General features: G+C 36.0%; 2 protein-coding genes across 2 annotated transcripts in view; one reads left to right on the top strand and one right to left on the bottom strand.

Moving 5' to 3' along the window:
- LOC105051770 (protein disulfide-isomerase) overlaps positions 1-6,251 on the bottom strand; it is a 13,558-nt gene extending 7,307 nt beyond the window's left edge. Inside the window, exons 1-9 of the mRNA XM_010932368.4 lie at positions 5,838-6,251; positions 3,632-3,662; positions 3,223-3,510; positions 2,935-3,123; positions 2,635-2,760; positions 2,106-2,243; positions 1,894-2,013; positions 1,582-1,699; positions 398-510 (exon numbers count right to left, since the gene is read on the bottom strand). Of these exons, the coding sequence (XP_010930670.2) occupies positions 398-510; positions 1,582-1,699; positions 1,894-2,013; positions 2,106-2,243; positions 2,635-2,760; positions 2,935-3,123; positions 3,223-3,510; positions 3,632-3,662; positions 5,838-6,229 (1,515 nt within the window). The 5' untranslated portion in view covers positions 6,230-6,251. The remainder of the gene's footprint in view (positions 1-397; positions 511-1,581; positions 1,700-1,893; positions 2,014-2,105; positions 2,244-2,634; positions 2,761-2,934; positions 3,124-3,222; positions 3,511-3,631; positions 3,663-5,837) is intronic.
- Positions 6,252-12,604: 6,353 nt separating this feature from the next.
- On the top strand, positions 12,605-18,915 carry LOC105051769 (GPN-loop GTPase QQT1). Its single transcript, XM_073243441.1, is given in 11 exon segments — positions 12,605-13,307; positions 14,134-14,178; positions 14,295-14,374; positions 14,523-14,597; positions 16,907-17,010; positions 17,134-17,230; positions 17,233-17,289; positions 17,398-17,485; positions 17,778-17,850; positions 17,937-18,068; positions 18,442-18,915. Coding segments are annotated over 11 exon segments (897 nt in total). The 5' UTR covers positions 12,605-13,215; the 3' UTR covers positions 18,496-18,915.
- The last annotated feature ends 556 nt before the right edge of the window (positions 18,916-19,471 follow it).

Raw genomic sequence — 19,471 nt, 5'->3', positions numbered from 1 at the left:
CCTATTCCAGCCCGTTGGAACCCTAATAGCAACCTTGTAGGAATGACAAGATAAAAATGGACATGAAGTTCACCTTTTCAATTGACAGATTCATGCTTTGAAAGGTAATGAGCAAAACCAATTGAGTTCTCACTCATAATGTAGGTCATTAATTATTTCCCCCCTCCCTATCAAATATTTAGAAACAACAAGTGGACCGGTCTGAATTCATCATTCTGAAAGTCTTGGAGTGGATGAATTCAATTACAAAGAGAGTAGATCCAGCTCATAGGCATCAACGGATGCATTCATAAGCCTAGCTTGTCATAAATATTGCTAAACTAAAACAGAGTAACAAAAGAACAGGGTCAAAGGCCTTACTATTACAACAGTGCATCATGGATGAAAGAAAGCTTACCATCTTTGCAATAACAACATCATCGTCACTTTGGAATGAGACAGCAACTTCTTCTAAAATAGGTGCTAGTTTCTTGCAATGTCCACACCAAGGTGCATAAAATTCAAGCAGAACTGCAGAACAGAAATGAAAATCAGATAAGCAGACTTAAAGAATGGTAGCAAGGGAGTAAGGAAAAGGTTTCAAGAAAACAGCGGGAAAAAGAAGCATGACTTTGACAAAAAATTTCATATGACCAGAACACTGCATATTTTCTCTGGCCATTTTAAAAAGAATAGATATCATAAATGTTACTGTAACACTATGTACAATAGATTGTCTCAATGAATACTATCTTTACTTGATATAAAAAGCTTACTCAACTCTGCTGCAAAAAAGCAACAATTGCGCAGCACACAAACGCACACACATACATGTGTGTGTGTGCAGACATGTATATGTGTACACACACACACACACACATATATACATATATATATATATATATTATTGCTAATTAACTAGAACTTTGAAAGCCTTTCCTATCAAAAATCATAAAGTCTATTTAGATCAAAGCAGTAAAAAAGACTGACCAGAGGAAACACTAATCATGAAAAATATTATGACAATTTAAGTTGTAAGGACTTGGATGGAAAGAACAGAAGGGCATTCAACCAAGAGGCTGGGGAACAACATGGTTGAGGGTTCATGGTCTGGTTTCAGCAGTGTAAGGGCTAGCGTAACTTATTTCTTTCACCTAGTTAAGTATTTTTTTGCAAAATTAAGATTCTTTATTAAGTTGTTCTCTGCTTCATGCTTCATGATGATATGAGGAGGCCAATTGCTTTATGCAAGCCCAAAAAAGGGGGGAAAGGAATAGTATAAAATACAAAATTAAGAAAAAGGAAACCAGAAGAGAATATTCAACAAAAAAAATCAAATGATTAAATAGAACTAATCATAATTGCGACTTTGGGAAAACTGGGACAAAAGAACTGCAAAGTCAAATTTAACTAATAATCAATGGATGAATATAGTAAAAAAAAGGAAATTAATAAAATTACGCTTTGCAGCATTCAAAAGTGATTAAAAATGACCAATATCTTAAACACTACAAAATTGCATTTTAAACAGCTCCAGATCTACTGATGAAAAAGAAACAACAAAAGGATGTCTGGAAAAAGAACTGGATGTAATGAGCCGACCATTTTTCCCAGACTTGAAAACCACATCATGAAGGCTGTCAGCCACAACCACCTTTACAGGTTCATCATTGACCTCAGGAATTGGCTCTGACTTTTTAAATGGTGACAAGCTGCCATCCTGCATGCACACAGTCAACTTAGTAAAGCCAGAAATTGATTCATAATGTTAAATTTTATGAATGTGTTCATACTGAAGGCACAGGGAACAAATCCTTATAGACAAAATGAGTAGAATGTTAACCTCATGTTATCACAGTTCCAGAATGATATGGACATTACTGCAACTTGTAAGACAAGCAATGAAACCATTACCAGGTAATCCTTCACCCATGTTGCAATTTGATCAGCTTCTACATTTGGTTTGAGGTATTTCTGGCCATCATTCTCTTGTATGATGACAAGGGGTGCTTGTTCTTCTTTGAGGCCAAAGAACTAAGTATCCAACCAATTGCACATAAAACTATCAGAAAGCCATCAAATTATATGAGCATAAGGGGAAAAAAGGAGAGTGGAGTGAATATAACCTGGAAAGCAGATTGGCTGGCATCAAGATCACCAATCAGAAAGCTTATGCCCTTTCCTTTGTAGAGCTCAGCAACTTCATAGTACTTGGACTTAAAAGAATCAAAATACTCACTGCTGAAATTCAAAAAGAACATAGCCTATCCACCACCAGATTCCAACAAAAAGAACACGTCACATATGAGGGCTAAAATGGAAGTACAATGTAAGATTACAGCACTAAATTATATAGAATTGCTGGAAGGTAATTATCAACCATTTGCAGATGGTAAGAATCAAAAATGTACCATAGTTCATTGACTCAGAAATACCACCAAATCCTGGAATAGCAGGTTCCAAGGATTGATTGTAAATAAAGAATGGACATATTGAGTACATTCATCACAACTAGTTTACTCATGTCTGTTGATAAAAACTCAACTTGCGACACACTGACTACGGTAGAGGTTTACCAAAAAAAAAAAACGCACAAAATTGGTGGCTACTTCGGCTTTTAACAAATTTACTTTAGAAAAGAAAATAAGATCTTACTTTGGGATTAGGATTGTTGAAGAATTTAATGAGAAGTGGATGGTTGCTTGGATCATTATCAAAAGTGACAACCTTAGGCACACCAGCAACTTCAATGAAATTCTCTAAAGCATCCACATGAAAATCCTGCACAAGATAATGATCAAATAGTTTATCAGAGAAACAGTGAGTCAAAGAAAGATGCTTTGCTTTTTGCAATGACATTAATCAAAACATAAATATGCATGGTGTATACGCCTGTCAGCATATGCATAACAACTGAAAATTTAAAATTTAAAATTAATAAAGAATCAAAGATACCTGGGAATCAACAAAAAGTTCATCAAATGGCTTGAACAGCCTAACTATAGGTCCACTGACTGTCAAATCTCCACGCGGAAGCAGCTTAGCATCCAAAGTATGACCAAAATCATAGTCTGATCGTAGTTTCTCGGCTACTATCATAAAATTTTTAAACTCCTCTTGAGAATAATCAGGGAACACCCCCACCTATAAGAATGTTTAATAAGATTGCAACTCAGCATGAAACACCATGAGAGATAAAAGAGGCAAGCATGGGAAACTTCCATGAGGATATCGATATCTTACAACAACAATTTTCTTGTCCTCAATGAGAGTGACAGCATCCTCTGATGATTTTATCTCAGCTGAAGCAGGGCCAACTTGTTTCTTCAGATATTCAACAATACCTTCAGCCTCCCTTGGACCTTTGTATTCTTGGATGTTATTTCCTTGATTCCTTAGAATCTTAAGCGTGGGATAGCCCGACACCTCATACTTAGAAGCGAGCTCTTTGTTCTTCTCATCATTGGCATCAACTTTAGCAAGAACAACAGGAGGGTCATGCTTACTCAGTATTGATGCAGCTTTCTCATACTGCAAGTACAATATCCCACCCAAAACATCATTAAGGAATTAGGATGCACAGTCTTAATCAAGCAACACATATGCATATAAATTCTTAGTTCACATGGGTGATTCTCAGATGAACCATTACCTCTGGAGCAAGTCTTTTGCAATGTCCACACCTGTCACAACAGGGGTTCAGTATATCATAATCAGTAACAGACATATGGGGCATCTATAGAGAATATCACCTTATGCTTAGCTACAAAAAGCACATACCCTAACAAAACAGAGTGATCTACAACTTTGGAAAACCAGTTAAAGTTGTAATCGCATGAGCATTAAATTTACAATAAACTATACTCATTGAAGATCGATTGCACTATATTTTTTGATTATTGCTTTGCCGATATTCTGTATTTGATGAAAACATCCCATTTATAATACTGCTCCTTGTTTGGGAAAAAAAAATCCTGAGAAGGCACTAACATCATGAGAGTCAAAGAGAAGGGCATCTTTGACATAAACCTATAAATATTAGATATTAGATTATAAAAACACTATAATTCTTGGTGACATGGTCTAACTACAATAAGATGCATGTCAAAGAAGATTTTACCATGGCATATATGAAGTTTAGTCTCAATGTCCTTCTACAAACAAAGATGTGAATTGAAAAAAAGCCCATATTAAAGGTGGAAGCAGAATAGTTGAACTGCAACACCTTTCAAGTTTGCAATGATGACATTGATAAGGGTTGACAAATGACTCGGGCTGTTAGTCTGCTCGTTGTTCAATTCATTCGAAATATTCAAAGCATTTTCAAGTCATGTTCGACTCGCTTGTTAAACTGTAGAGCCAAACACAAACAGGATTTTTAAAGTCGATACCTTAACGATCCAAACTAGAACAAGCCTTTGTTCGATCGTGTTTGGATCGATAAAAGCTCGATAAAATAAATATATATTATATATTTTATATATATTTATATACATATTATACTAACATATTTATTTTTTTATAAATTTTTAAGTATATTTTTTTTAGTATATATAATGTATACTGTACATTATAGCATTATATACATAAGCCTTAATAATCACTGTCGGATCATTGATCCAGCTGCTGAATAAGGTGTGTTCGATCTCAAACAGAGTTCTCTCGAATATATTCGAACACAAACCGAACACGAGCATGTTCGATCATGTATACTCGAGACGAGCCGAACTCGAGCCTAATTCGAACATAACGAGCTTAACGAACTCGATCCCGAACAAAATTCCCTTAAATACATTCGAACCCGAACCAAACTCAAACTAAACAGTAGTTCGAAACAGTCGATCCCGAACAGTGGCATGTTCGATCGTGTCCGATTTGTTAACAGCTCTACGTATGACACCTAAAACCAAAATCCCACATTGCAGTGTAGCTCATAGTTCAGGTTCATGCAATCAAGGAGTGACCCTCCAAACATGAGAGACTACAAATTTTCAATGACAAAAAGATAGCTTTTTTATAGGGAGATGCAATTATCTCTAAGGCATATGTGAGCCAAAGAGTCCAATGAAGCATAATCCAATTGAAAAATGTTATCTCAAGAAGGAACTGTATCATGCCAGTGCCCAAAAATGAAGAAAGGCCACTGGTGTCATAACATGATAACATTTATTTCAAGATCCTACAGAAATCTACTTCCAAGTAGTAATCCACAAAAAATAAAATAAAATACAACAAAGTAAAAATAAAAAAAAAGTGCTTGAACTACTTGTGAATTCGGTAACAAAAACCTTATCTCAAAGATCTAACATCAGTTGGAGCATAACAAACCGTCGTGAAGCAGATGGAGCCATAGATCATCTTCAAGTTCACTATGGAGCCATCGGTCATCTTAAAGTTCACTAGAGAGCCATAGAACATGTTAACGTTCCGAACGAATGTGCTCCAGAAATTAAAGGTGTATAAAGTTTTTTGAAAGAAAGAAATATTAACAAAAAAGTTCGAAAATATGACCAAAAGAGACAAAATTCAAGAAAAATCATAATTTTGATATGAGATCTCACCAGAAATCAAAAACAAGAAACTTGATATGTAAAGATAGAAAAGGATGGATGAACTGCAGCACTAAAACAAAGATATAGAAGCAAATATCCTAAAAATTATCAACAATTTTTTCCAAAAAATTAAGTAAAAAAGGAGCTTCTATAAAAATTGATAAGAGTCCAAAATGTTTAGATCCATTCCGAAACTCCCTAAGAAAGATCTCTTTCTAATCTGAGGTCAATCCAGACAGGGATCTACCATCCAAACCACAAAGAAAGCTTAGTAGATAAAAATAGAGAAAGAGACGATTTGGTTACCATGGGGCGTAGAACTCGACAACGACGAAGCGGTATTTGGCGACGGTCTCCGAGAAGTTGGAGGCATCAAGGGTGAGCACCGCCGACTCCTCCACGGCTTCAGCGCCGGCCTCCTCCGATCGCGCCGGCGCGAAAGTCGAGAACACAAGGAACGCCAAAAAGGCGGCGCAGATCGAAACCCTAGAAATCGCCATGGGAATGAGAAACGAACTCACAGGCAGAGTTCTTTCCAACTCTATCTCCCAAGATCGAATTGGGACTTTATTGGGATTTTGGGAGCAAGACGTGAGAAAGACTTTTATAGACCACAAAGCCAGCATAGGTGGCGGCGAAAAAACGCGCCCGTGCCATACCTTACGCATGTTGATGGAGGCCGCCGTAACACGGAACATAAATTACGACAAATGGATGATCGTTTCGTGGCCATTTATTTGTACCTATAACGTATGGTTACGCCTTTGAGTTTATTTACGCGGCCGTCGATTGTTTGGTGCAGAGGGATTCTCTGTTTTCCTCCTTGCAGGGGACCCACGGGATTTTCATGAGATAGAGATGCGAATCACCGGAATTTTGGGTGTCGAGATCATAGGGACCTGCAAAGGAGCGACATGCCAGATACCAGAAGGGAAATTATGGTATAATCGTCCACGTGGAAGCATGAGGAGTGGGTATCTTTGATTGTGGATGTTTAACTGGGTCTTCTTGGAATTTTAGTTCTTCCTCGTGACTTTTCCGGTGCGCGGTTGTCTGGGATATTACTACTTGGCCCAAGGAAAAATTCCACGGACATGCACATCCGACGTGGCACAATGTAATTGGACTATCGACGTGGCCTTTTGATTGAGGGTGGCGTCGGAGATATTAATCGGTGACGGCCCTTGGGCTACGTAGTTTGACGTGTCGGAGCTGTGCACTGGCGGATCGTACAAGAAAATCCGCCACTTTCCACACCGCATAAGAAAATCCACGGGGCTGCCTTCCGCACCGAATCGACTCCAGCGCTGAAGTTGGGTCTGGAGTGCTCGAGTACCGGAAATTGTCCGTCAGCAGCCAATGGACCTCATATCACACAATCTCTACCTTCTTCTTTCACAAATTTGACTAATGTATGCCCCCTTACAGGCGAAATGGTCTTGACTTCTCCGGATGATGGGCATCTCAATTTGAAGTTTTGAATGAGAAAGTTTGACCGAAGGCTTTTTTTCCAGTAATAGCTTCCTTAACATCTTGGCATGAATCGCAATGAATAGGAATGAGAGGTTTGTGATGGTGCAAAATCTTCTTCCAATACAAATAATTTTCCATAGAAAATAAAGCAATTCTATAGATGACTCCAACTTTCTCATGACGATATTTTCTAATTATGGGTGAGTCCACCACTCCATCTAGAGTTTTACCTGAAGGACCCGTCTTCTATTCCATCTCATTATTATGGTTTTGTTTTACTATCGCTTGTCTTTTGAAAATTATGGAATCCAAATCCTCGTACCAAGAGCTCTTTTTTATAGATAAATATCACGAAAAAATTATTCAATTTTTTCATTGATCAACTTACCTATATTCTTATATTTTTCAAGATGAATAAATTATTTTTCATGAATAGTATTTATCCATAAAATAATAAAAGAATCTTACACATCTAAAGGATGACTAAATCATTTTTCCATCGATCAATAAAGTAGGCATTCAATTTTATTTTTAAAATATCACTAATAAAGTATCATATCCTCATTTCCAATACTTGTATCATTCAATACCCAATAATTCAGTTATCTACTTTCTCTAAATCTAAAAAATATAAAGAGCATCATGAAAAATATGAATAAAATTTAACAAATTATCCCAAAAAAATAATAATGCAAAAGAATATAGGTAAAAAAAATTTGAAGCCACTTTTCTATGCATAAAAGAATACGAATAAATTATTTTTTTATCTAAATATTGTATGAAAAATATCTAAAAAAATATAAAAATATAGATTCTCAGATAAATCTTTTATTCATATATATATATATATATATATATATATATTTTATATATATATATATATATATATATATATATATATATATATATATAAACGGATGCATCAATCTCCATCCACCACATATTTATTTTTTTCTAAAATACCGTCCGCCACATCTCTCTTGGGTGAGTGTCAAGTATCCTAACTAACTATACTACAATGGATTACATGGTATATCTTCCCGATTATATTAGCCATGTTGTGTCTAAACAACTTAAAAAGGCACAAGGAATCACCCTCCTAAACTTATTCTACTCATGCAGTCAAAATAACTTGCTTATTTTATCCTAGTTACTTTACTAACGACTTCATGAAAAATAAAATATGTCAATGTATAATTCAATTCTAAAACCTATACATATAATATTGGATAGTTGGCATCAATGGAAGAAACTTTCTAATTAAAAAAAAAAATCTAAAAGAAACAAAAAGAGTGGCTACCATATATATTTTCTTAGATATATGAAAATAGGAGGATTTTCATGAAGATAATATAGTTAGGTTTATTGCTATCTAAACATAGAAGAAATAAAATATGTAAAAGAAAAGGGGGGAAAATAAAAAGCAATGTCTTAGACCTAATCTTTTATACATGAGAGTTCAAGGTTCACCGAACCATCCAATTCGAGACATGCTGAATCATATTTATAGGTGATGTGTGACAAATGGAACACTAATGAGGAGGGAGAAGAAAATACAAAAAAAAAGAGAAGGGGGAGGGAAGAAGATGAAAAGGAGAGAGAGAGAGAAAGAGGAGGAGAGGAGAATAGAAGAAGAAGAGGGTAGGATCTTCCTCTCCGCCCTCTAACAGATTGAAATACGAATAATTTATTTTTTTTTCTGCAGAATTTTGGATCTAATCATCTAAATAGACCTTCAATTTTATCCATAAAAATTGATGTTCTACTAAAAGAATAAAAAAAAAAAAAATTTGAGTCTGATCTATGAAGCGGGAGTGGCTAATGAGGAAGACTTGTTTGCCAAACATCCATACATAGGTTTCACATGCCACATAGCATAATAATATATTATTACATACGAATTACTCCATACCCCAACTTGATGTTTATGATGTCAAGAATATGCATCGTTATATGCACATCTAGGATTGAAATTAGATCGAATATCAATATATCCATATTTATATTTGTTTTGTCTGATGAATATAAATATGAATATAGATATTATTTGGATGCAAAAATTCATATCCATATTTATTTTAAATGAAAATAGATATAATTTGAATATTAAAAGTATGGATATAAATTATGGATATAAATTAGATAATTAAATTTTATGACTACGTAATCAAAGATATTACTAAATAGATAATGAATCATGTTAATATCATATCTATATGATTGTATATTTTTTTCAAAATTAATAAATATTATATGAACTTATATAGGATTACAAATGAATTCGGATATTCGAATACAAATCGGATCGCTATCTATCCATATCTATATCCATTTTTCTTTAACGAATATGGATATGAATACAAATATTAGTCAGATTCTTAATTTTTTATCCATACTAGCTTATAACCCCCTGCCATGCATGGATAATGATTTTTTTTTGAAAAAATATTTTATGTTATTGATTTACTAATATTTATTCTATATACATTTCAAAAAAAAATAAAATAATAAAATAATATATTTTATGATAGTGTGGATTATAATCTATTTTATTTTTTTAAAAAAAATTGGAGTTCCCTATGAACCTCTTGCCGCTTAGATCCTCTTAAAATTCTTGCCCTCTTTTCGTATTAGCACTCATTCTTCTCTACTTTGCTCTTTACCTCTAAAGCTTGCTCTCTCTTCGTCTTTCTACTATCATGATGGAGCTCAAAAAGCTCTCGGATAGCTGGGACCTCATCCGGATTGAGTGTATCAACATCCACTCACACATCCGTGGCCTGAGCCTCGACTCCATTCTGGAGATCCGTGCCATCTCCCAAGGCATGATCAATCAGATTTTTTTCTTAAAATATATTTTATTTTATTGATTTATTGATATCTATTTGCTATGCATTTCAAAAATAATTAAAATAATGAAAAAATTATTTTGTGTATAATGTGAATTATAAGTTATTTTATTTTTTTCTAAATTTGGGGTTTTCCATGAATCTCTTACTGCTAGCTCCTCCTAAAACTCTCATCCTCTTCCGATATTAGCATTTGTTCTTCATTGCTTTGCTTTTACCTCCAGAGCTCACTCTCTCTTCTTCCTTTCTACTGTCATGATGGAGATCAAGAGGCTCTAAGAGAGTCAAAACCTCACTCGGATTGAGCATATCAACACTTACTCACACATCCGCGGTCTGGTCCTCGACTCTGCTCTGGAGGCTTGTGCCATTTTCAAGGCATGGTCAACCAATAGTCTACCGCCAAGATCGTTGACCTTATCCTCCAAGTCATCCACGAGGGTAAGACCGCCAATCATACCATCCTCCTCATCGAATTGTCTGGTATTGACAAGATTGCAATTGCCATAGGCCTGGCCAAGTCTCTTGGCCAGGAGACCTTCACCACCATCTCTGACTCCAAGCTTTCTCCCTCGAGATGTCCAAGACTGAGGCTCTCACTCAAGCTTTCTGTCTACTTTGCTCTTTGTCTCTAGAGCTCCTCTCTCTTCTTCCTTTCTGCTACCATGGTGGATTCTTATAAAAAAAAATATTCTTTTGTGTGGAGGAAGTAGCCTCTTTTTGTTGTACATGGAGTATATGCCGCATGTCAAATGGAGGGGGATCCTGCTTGCTTCTCCGGACTTCAACAGCTCCGTCCTTGCATGTGACGTCCGCCTCTCCAATCTCTCCTACTTCTCCATCAGCCTCAACTAGTACAATACCGAGTCACCAAGGAGGAGGGCCATCGCATCGATGAGATCCTATGCTTCATCATCGAGGGCACCGCCAACTACCATACGTGCCTTATCAAAAGGGTCACCATATTTTTCTTTTTTTGCTCACATGGCGGAGAGAGGCTCTACCAATGCAGAAGCCTCCGTGTGTGTGCACGCACGTGCGTGTGTGTATTAGATGTGAAACCAAAACCATAAAATGCATAAATAGGCGTATATATAGGTGACCATGTCCATGATTTTTTTTTTTTGCTCTAAAGCTGATGCATCTTTCAACTTTTCCTTCTATAACGTAGAATGCTCGTTCCTTGGCTATGGCTAGAGACTATAGATAAGATGATAAATAGTTAGAAATTATTGATATTAATAAAATAATTAAATTTGTAATTGGATAACTCTTATTATTTTTGAATAATAAATTATTTTATCATCTTATAAAAAAATATTGATATTACTCAATAACATTGAGGTTGTGATGAATTTATAGAGGCATTGCATATTGTTTTAGATCTTGTGCTAAAAAATATATGGTTATATCATGTAGTACTATAATAGATCTAGATGATGGGAGTGTAATAGAAATGCGAGCTTATCTATAGGGCTGATCCACTCATTTCTCAATCAATCAAGTCAAAAAAAAAAATCATTTGATGAGCCAACCTAGGATTATCTATGAATGGCTTGTGTCATTTCTACCCTCTATTTAATTGAACACAATAAACCATTTTTGAGAGCTCTGAGGATAAAAAGATAATGTTAATTGTCATCAAAGATAGAGCTAACATCTTTATTAGAAATTTGGAAAGAAAAGGAAAAAAAAATATTAGTAAGAAGAGAAAAGAAAGGAAGTATATTTTTTTTCTCTTAGTTGGGAGTTTAAAGAAAAAAAGAAAATAATTTCTTTCATTTTTAATAAAAATAAAAAAAAAAAAAAAATATTACAATCTTTTTTTACTATTATATCTACAGTTCTCTGAAAAAGAAAAGTAAAAAAATAATTTAAATGGTAAAAAATCTCAACTTTTGATTGTTTTCATTTTTTTTATTTTTTTGATTTTTTCTATATCTTTACTAATTTTTTATCTATTTTTTATCTTTAGAACCAAAAAACTTCTTTGTCTCCCTCGAGCGCTTTTTTCCCTGTAGACCTCCAAAAAAAAAAAAAAATTAAAAAAAAAAATTAAATGGGTAAAGGTCTTACATTTTAATTTTTTCTCTCTTTCTTTCTTTTTTTTTTGTTGATTTTTTTTATCTCAATCGGATGGGAGGCTTCAAGCACTTTTTTTTTTTTTCATCCCGTGAGTCTCAATCAGTAGAAAACTTGATATAAATTTTAAGATCGAAATATAAAATTATTTTATATTTATTATTAGAGAGATAAATAAAAATTATAAAAAATTAATTAAATTTTAATCTCTTCTACTTCAAATCTGTTAAGAAAAAAAAAAATTCTCGATTCCTTTTTTTTTTTTTTTTTAATAAAAAAATTTTCAATCAAAAAAAATATTTTTTTTTCTTATTCTTTTCACTTCTCTACTTTACTCCCGACCAAAGACGTAAGGGTAGCCTCTGATGCACATGTATTATCATCACCGGATTCGAAGCACGCAACCATTTCGGTGTCCTTTTGGGCCATGCACAAATCTCCTCGGTCAAATCGATGAGCCCCTTGTACGACGACCGCCATACTTCGCCGCCCACGACATCACCCGGTACTTGCTCCCTCGCCTCCGCCTCCTCCCCTTCCCCATCATCCTCCCCACCGCCCGGTGGTGAAGGAGAGCACGGAGATCGGAGGGGTTTCGTAGGTTCCGGTTGAGGTTTTTTCTCGAGCATACGGGTTTTAGTGGGGTTGGGCCGGTGTGAGCGGCAGTGCCCGAAGAGGTTGAGGGCAGGGGCGCGGAGGGGGGCCTCGCGGCGGCCGGCGAAGGCACCAAGGAGGCGGAGGGCGGCGGGGAGGCCGTCGGCGGGGGGGAGAGAGAGGAGGAGGGGGAGGAAGGAAGGAGAGCACGGAGATCGGAGGGGTTTCTTAGGTTGCGATTGGGGTTTTTTCTCGAGCATACGGGTTTTCGTGTAAGTTGTGGCCGTGTGAGCGGCTTAGGGCCGAGGAGGTTGAGGGCAGGGGCGCGGAGGGGGGCCTCGCGGCGGCCGGCGAAGGCGGCGAGGAGGCGGAGGAGGGCGAGGTTATACGCTGGTAGTTTTATTGAGCTGGGACCCTACAGAATCCTGATTGCCAATTTTTGGGTCAAAAAGGACTCGGAGCCGGTTCTCATAACGCGCCCGACCGACCGCCAATCTGTAGAGAAGAAAACAAAACCCATCAAGCGAACTCGTTTCCAGAACCCTCCACGCTGCTTCTCCTCTCCCAAAATCTCTCTCAAATTTTTTTTAGGTCACCTCCAAGAACTCCCACTCTTCTTCTTCTCGGTAATTCTCGAACAAAGATTCGGTTTTGATTTCCAGTGTATCGTCGAGGGAGAGAAGAGGATGGTTTTCGGGCAGGTGGTGATCGGACCCCCGGGGTCCGGGAAGACCACTTACTGCAACGGCATGTCGCAGTTCCTCAAACTCATCGGCAGGTATTCAATAGCGTAAAAATCTTCTCTTGGTGATTAATTTCTGGGCATTGGCCACTTAAGCTACTACTTTGTCTGTGGATTTAATTAGTTTCTCGAAACATTAGTTAAGGCTAGTTACTCTTCATGCATATAAAGTTTGGAGGCCATAAAAATAAGTTCTTTTAAGGATAACTGCTGATTTAGGATGCTCAATATTCATGAAGGATACAAGGTTAACTTCAAATTTTAGTCGTTTGGTTTGGCAAATCATGATTTGCTGGGTTTTTTTTTTTCTTTTAAAAAAATCAATTTTTATTCATCAAGATGAAAGGTATTGACATGCGAACTCAAATGTATATTGAATTTAGTCATTTTTTCATGCCCAGTGTTTTCTCTATTTGTTTCACTCCATATGGTGAATGATATTGATGTAGTAATTTGTCATCCTGAAGACAGGCATCCTTATGAGGAATCACTTCTTCAATCTTATTTTGTAATGATATGTTTCATAGCAAACATAAGCCTCCATTATCTGAGTTTAAGAGAAGCTATTGACATCTTGATGAAGAACAATTTCACTTATAAAGTTGTAAGGATAAAAGAGAGGAGGGTACAAAGGAAGTTTTGGCAAGTAGTCAGAAGGGATTAAAAACTATTCCATCCTAGATGACTTAGCCTTGGATGAGATCCAACTGTTAATTAATTTCCATGATCCATAACAAATGACATATAACCAAATTGATCGCTGTCCATCGTGCTGCATACTTTGTTAGAAGTTTTTTTTTTTTGGTATGTGTATTTGGTGCTCAATGTTCACCGTATAATGTCAGTAGCCCTATCCCTGCAGGAAAGTGGCTGTTATCAATTTGGATCCAGCAAATGATGCATTGCCGTATCCTTTCCACCTTTAAATTTTCTTGCATTCAGTGTCTATCTAATCTATAATGGGGCAAAAAGCCAGTCTTTGTTTAACAAGTGCCTGGTGGCTTTTCTTAACAAGATATTTAGATATGAATGTGCTGTAAATATTGAAGATCTTATTAAACTGAGTGATGTTATGGCAGAACATTCTCTTGGTCCAAATGGAGGTAAAAATCTGATGGATTGCTTTCTTCTCTAACACAGAAAACACAGTTACATCTTCTATACAAGCTATCCACTGATGCATGGTTGTTCCATATGGTTCTTGATATTAGATAACATGCTCCTTATATATTTAATGGTCTGTTTGATTAGGTCTTGTTTATTGCATGGACTACCTGGAGAAAAATATTGACTGGCTAGAGTCCAAATTGAAGCCTCTTCTTAATGGTGAGTATCATAAGGTCTTTTATTTTATGTGGTAAGGCTTTGATGGTTCCCGTTGGCAAGTTTCTTGTTTGGTATGATGGCTTGAGTGCTTATATTGTCATTCCTTTTCTTTTATTATTTCTCTGGTGAGAGCTAATTTTTTTGAAAGTGAATATTTTTGCATCATCAGTACTCCTATCTATCAAGGTAAAGGTCAAAATTGGTCATTGTTTTTCAAATAAAAAAAAGCTGTTCCTTAAAATGTTATACAGCATGAAATGTGTGCCACATGCAAATCTTGTTGCCCAACACTATCTAGCAAGACTGTTCTCCATGATGAACATTTTTAAGGCCAACAACAGCAATCCTTAAAATTTGTTTGAAAACATAGACAAGTTTCTTTGCTTCTATATCTGCGGTCTATGTAATGATGTATAAAACCTACCATCTGAATTTATCACCGTTGTGGAAAATGCTTATGAAATTGTTTTCAAGGTCCCTTCAAGTACACATTAAATTGCTCCTTTTGATGTGAACATAGCGATGAGCCAAGAATTACAATGCCTTTATCTTTCCTCACCATTTTTCTGATTTCAAATATATACAACAACCATGGAGCAGTATCTGAAGTTTGATTCCCAATGCTCACCATTTTAGAGGGAGTAAGATCTACAAATTTTGATTCACGGATGAAAGACCACAGGGAAATTGAGGTGACTTTTTGGCTTCCCCCATTCACCTTCCCAGTCTATGTTAAAATTGGTTTCTATTTAATCAAATATGCAAGATAACTACAAAATGTTCGTGACCTTTATTTAAATGTAAAACTTCTTGCTGCAAGTGATTTCAATGATTTTCTCTTCTTCCCCCCACTCTCCCTATGGCCCTACTATTCCTTGGTTATGTGTGTTTGATCCGAAAAAACTGAGCAGCAGAATCTTCTTTAACACATAATACTTGGATAAAGACAAGACATAATTAAAGGTGTAGCTGTAATGGAAGCTACAACCCTCACAAGCATTGTTGGAACCTGAATTTTTAAGATGATACCAAATAAAAAGATGGCGCATGTTTTCTGATAATTTAGATAAATTACGAAGAATATATTGGTAATTATCATACTAAATTATGGCCTTAAGTCATAAAAATATGAGCAAGTTCAATAATATACAAAGAAAACATGTTTGAGATCTTGTTGCAACCTCTAGGATTGATTTGGGCATGCAAATTGATAGAAATCTGGATACAATCTTGTGGTATGAATGGACCATTTGGATTCTTTAGCATTATTTATTTTTGGGTTAATTATGTTTTTGGTCCTCTAGTTTATGTCGGGTTTTTAATAAGTTCCTAAACTTCAAAAAGCTCAAATTTGGTCCCTATTTTTTCTGCAACTATTTTAATTGAGTCCTTATCCTAGACTCTGGCCGCTTTCTCTTATCGGAACTCCCTGTTGGCATTAACATGTGATTACGTGGCCGATTATGCAGTAGATTAGTGATGACATGGCATAACGGATGAATTTTTATTTTGATGATGTGGCATATAGATGATAATGTGGCACTTGCTGGAGAATTTTCTATCCAAAAGTGGCTAGTCGCCAAGTGCAATGTCATCTCCCATATGCTGTGTCATCCAAATTAAACTTTTATCTGTTATGCCACGTCATCATCTATATATTACGTCATCACTCATATGCTATGTCATCATTAATTGGCCATGATATCACCCATCTAAGCAGTTTCTGCCTTGTAATCAGCCATATGATCTCAAGTTAATGTCAACAGGGACTTCTTGTGAGAGAAAATGGCCGGAATCCGGAAAAAAGACTACATTAAAATAGTTGGAAAAAAAAAAAGGGAACAAATTTGAGCTTTTGAAGTTTAGAAACTTTTAAAAACCTGACCTAAATTTAGAGGACCAAAAGCATAATTACCCCTTTATTTTTTAACTGTATCTTCATGTTTGTTTTGTGAGATGTAGAAGGATCTAAATATCATCATATAACATTACTGCATGCACATTTGTCATCATGGTATGGGATCCATTTATCATGCGATAGCCCATAAGTCTCCGTAAAGTATGCATGACTGCAATTTGCCATGGAAAAGTTGATAATACCTTGGCGTGGACTTAAAAAATTCAATCAAACCTACAAACTCGATTCCAGTTGGGATTCCGGGTTTCTCCTTTTTTGCTCTTCTAAACCTCTTTCTAAATTGCAAAAATAGATACTAATGATTCTTAAAGAGGTGAACTTGTCAGTTAGTGAGTGAAGCCAATTGCTTTAAAAAATTTAGCATTTCTGACTGCCCTGCTTATTACTGCAGATCACTATCTTTTATTTGATTTTCCTGGCCAAGTTGAACTCTTCTTCCTTCATTCAAATGCAAAGAACATTATCACTAAACTGGTCAAGAAGTTGAACCTTCGGGTATGTTATTTGTAACAATGTGGTGGTTCTTATTTGTCTGTGAATGTTCTTTCTAGGCTTATATAACTGACCTTACATGAGAAGTTTCTAAGAATATCTATATATTTGTTTTATGTCATCCAGTTGACTGCTGTTCACCTAGTTGATGCCCACTTATGCTGTGATCCTGGAAAATATGTGAGTGCACTGCTTCTCTCACTAACAACAATGCTACATTTGGAACTCCTCACATCAACGTCTTGTCTAAGATCGATCTTATTGAGAGCTATGGGAAGCTAGGTATGGTCAAAATATCTAGTATCTTGCTGGTGAATTGTAAGGCACACTGCTTTCATATGAATGCATGTACAATCGGGAGTGATTGATCTGCTGATACTTTTTTTGCAGCTTACAACCTTGAGTTCTACACAGATGTTCAAGATTTATCTTATTTACAGCACCACCTTGATCAGGATCCTCGTTCAGCCAAATACAGGTGTTTCTTGCAGTCTGAATATTTTGCAGATTTCTGTACACTGACTTCCTTCAGCTACTTTTGCACTAGTCATGATAAGCTGATATTCTCATCATTCTATAACATAGTCGATTTTAAATTTCTCTAAATCTTGCTACAATGTCCGGGAATCATTCATGCATAGTTTGTTAAATCATTCAGTGTACAACATCCATCGATATCTGGAAAAATATTAATCAGGTTTCCTTAATCAGATATTATATGTGTTCAGATTTATCTTATTTACTGAGCTGCTTGGTTAAACTGATTGCAGAAAACTCACCAAGGAGCTCTGTGATGTCGTTGAAGATTTCAGCCTGGTTAACTTTACGACCTTGGACATTCAGGCATGTCTGCCTATCTATTTCTTTTAAATTTAATTTATTGATATATTATTGTTGTTTTCACAGTGGACATGTGTTTCACTTTCCAGGACAAGGAAAGTGTTGGGAATCTAGTGAAGCTGATTGATAAAAGCAACGGATATATATTTGCCAGCATACAAGGGAGTGTTGTGGAGTTCAGCAAAATTGCGGCTGCACCTCTTGATTGGGACTATTACCGATATCCTTTTTTCTGATTTCCCGTCTCCTCCCCCCCCACCCAGTTGCTTGGTTTATGCTGTCTTCCTATCAAACAATAACCAATAATTTTTTTTGTTTTTTGAATAAGTTCTATGAAGCCTGCAACAGCATTCTTAAAGACTTAAAAGCTTGATAGTTTTCCTTGATATATAGGCAAAACAGCATGACTAAGTTAAAACTTGTTTTGATAGCATTCATCAGAACCTGCTTTTGCCTTTGCATCATCAGATTCATAAGTACCTGGGTGTATATGGTTAAATTCAAGCATTCAAGCATGGGCTACTGGTTGATGTTTTTATGACATAGCCTCCTTTCCATTATCTGACAAAAAAGTCTCCTTAACAGATGATTACAACAGCAGCAGTGCAGGAAAAATATATGAAAGATGATGATGATCATCAAAATTGATAGAGAGTGCATTGCGGATGATCAGCTACCCTTTGCATGCGCTCAAGGTAGTATAATATATTATTTTTGGGTTAATGATCCACAATAAAACATGCTGTGTGATCTCCTCCTTTCCATTTGGTGGCTCTGATAATAGTATACCTTTCCTCCATTAATATATAATTTGAATCTTTGATTTGTCAGGGCTGGCAGACTTGGTGGCTCATTATCTCGAGATCTATTGGGCTAGTCTAAGTGCCTTCTTGCTGTGTTCGAAGATCTGCAGTGTCGATGCCCTTACTCGTAATGCATAACACAAACATTATGTAAACTTGAAAGACTCCTTGGTTTTCATATGTACAAAGATTGCTCCTCCATGAAATTCTTTTTATTTTGCAAATGATGCAATGGTTATAGCAATGAGGAAACAATTAGTGTTGATATTTCTTATTCACTGTCAACTGAACTAATTTCAGATTAGGCAATTCTTGCATCAAGAAGTATCCTAAAGCCAGAGGTAACATGGTCGGTATTTTTATTGGTGTTAGGTATTCAATCCCTTGCACTTGCTGTATCATATGTTCGTTTTTCATACTCATGTTGTCACTGTGAGAACTCAGCTTTTGGTGCTTGTGAAATGGATTCATCATTGGAAACTGCATGCCCTCCCCATTAATAATCACCTCACCTTGTAGCTGTTTTTTTTACTTATGTTTGCTTCACATGAAATGGTTGAGCTTTAACCATACCACATATCAAAAAAATCAATATTAAATCTTAAGGATGCAGGCGTGTCTGCATAAAATTGTGATTGATTTGTTGAATCTATTAAGTGATGATGGTCAGACGTCTTGCCTGCTTGTTAAAGATCTTTTTGTGCTGCACTGGCTGTTATCTTTTTTATCAAGAGATTGAAATGCATGCAGTCACGGTTCAGACTTCAGCTCAACCATTCAAGAGTGCTAAAGGATGTTATGTGTGGTACCTCTTAAGTGGA

This window comes from Elaeis guineensis, chromosome 9 (assembly GCF_000442705.2).
Source record: "Elaeis guineensis isolate ETL-2024a chromosome 9, EG11, whole genome shotgun sequence".
Classification (NCBI taxonomy): Eukaryota; Viridiplantae; Streptophyta; class Magnoliopsida; order Arecales; family Arecaceae; genus Elaeis; species Elaeis guineensis.
The sequence above is the reverse complement of the archived record's forward strand: the minus strand, read 5'-3'. Positions and strand labels throughout refer to the sequence as shown.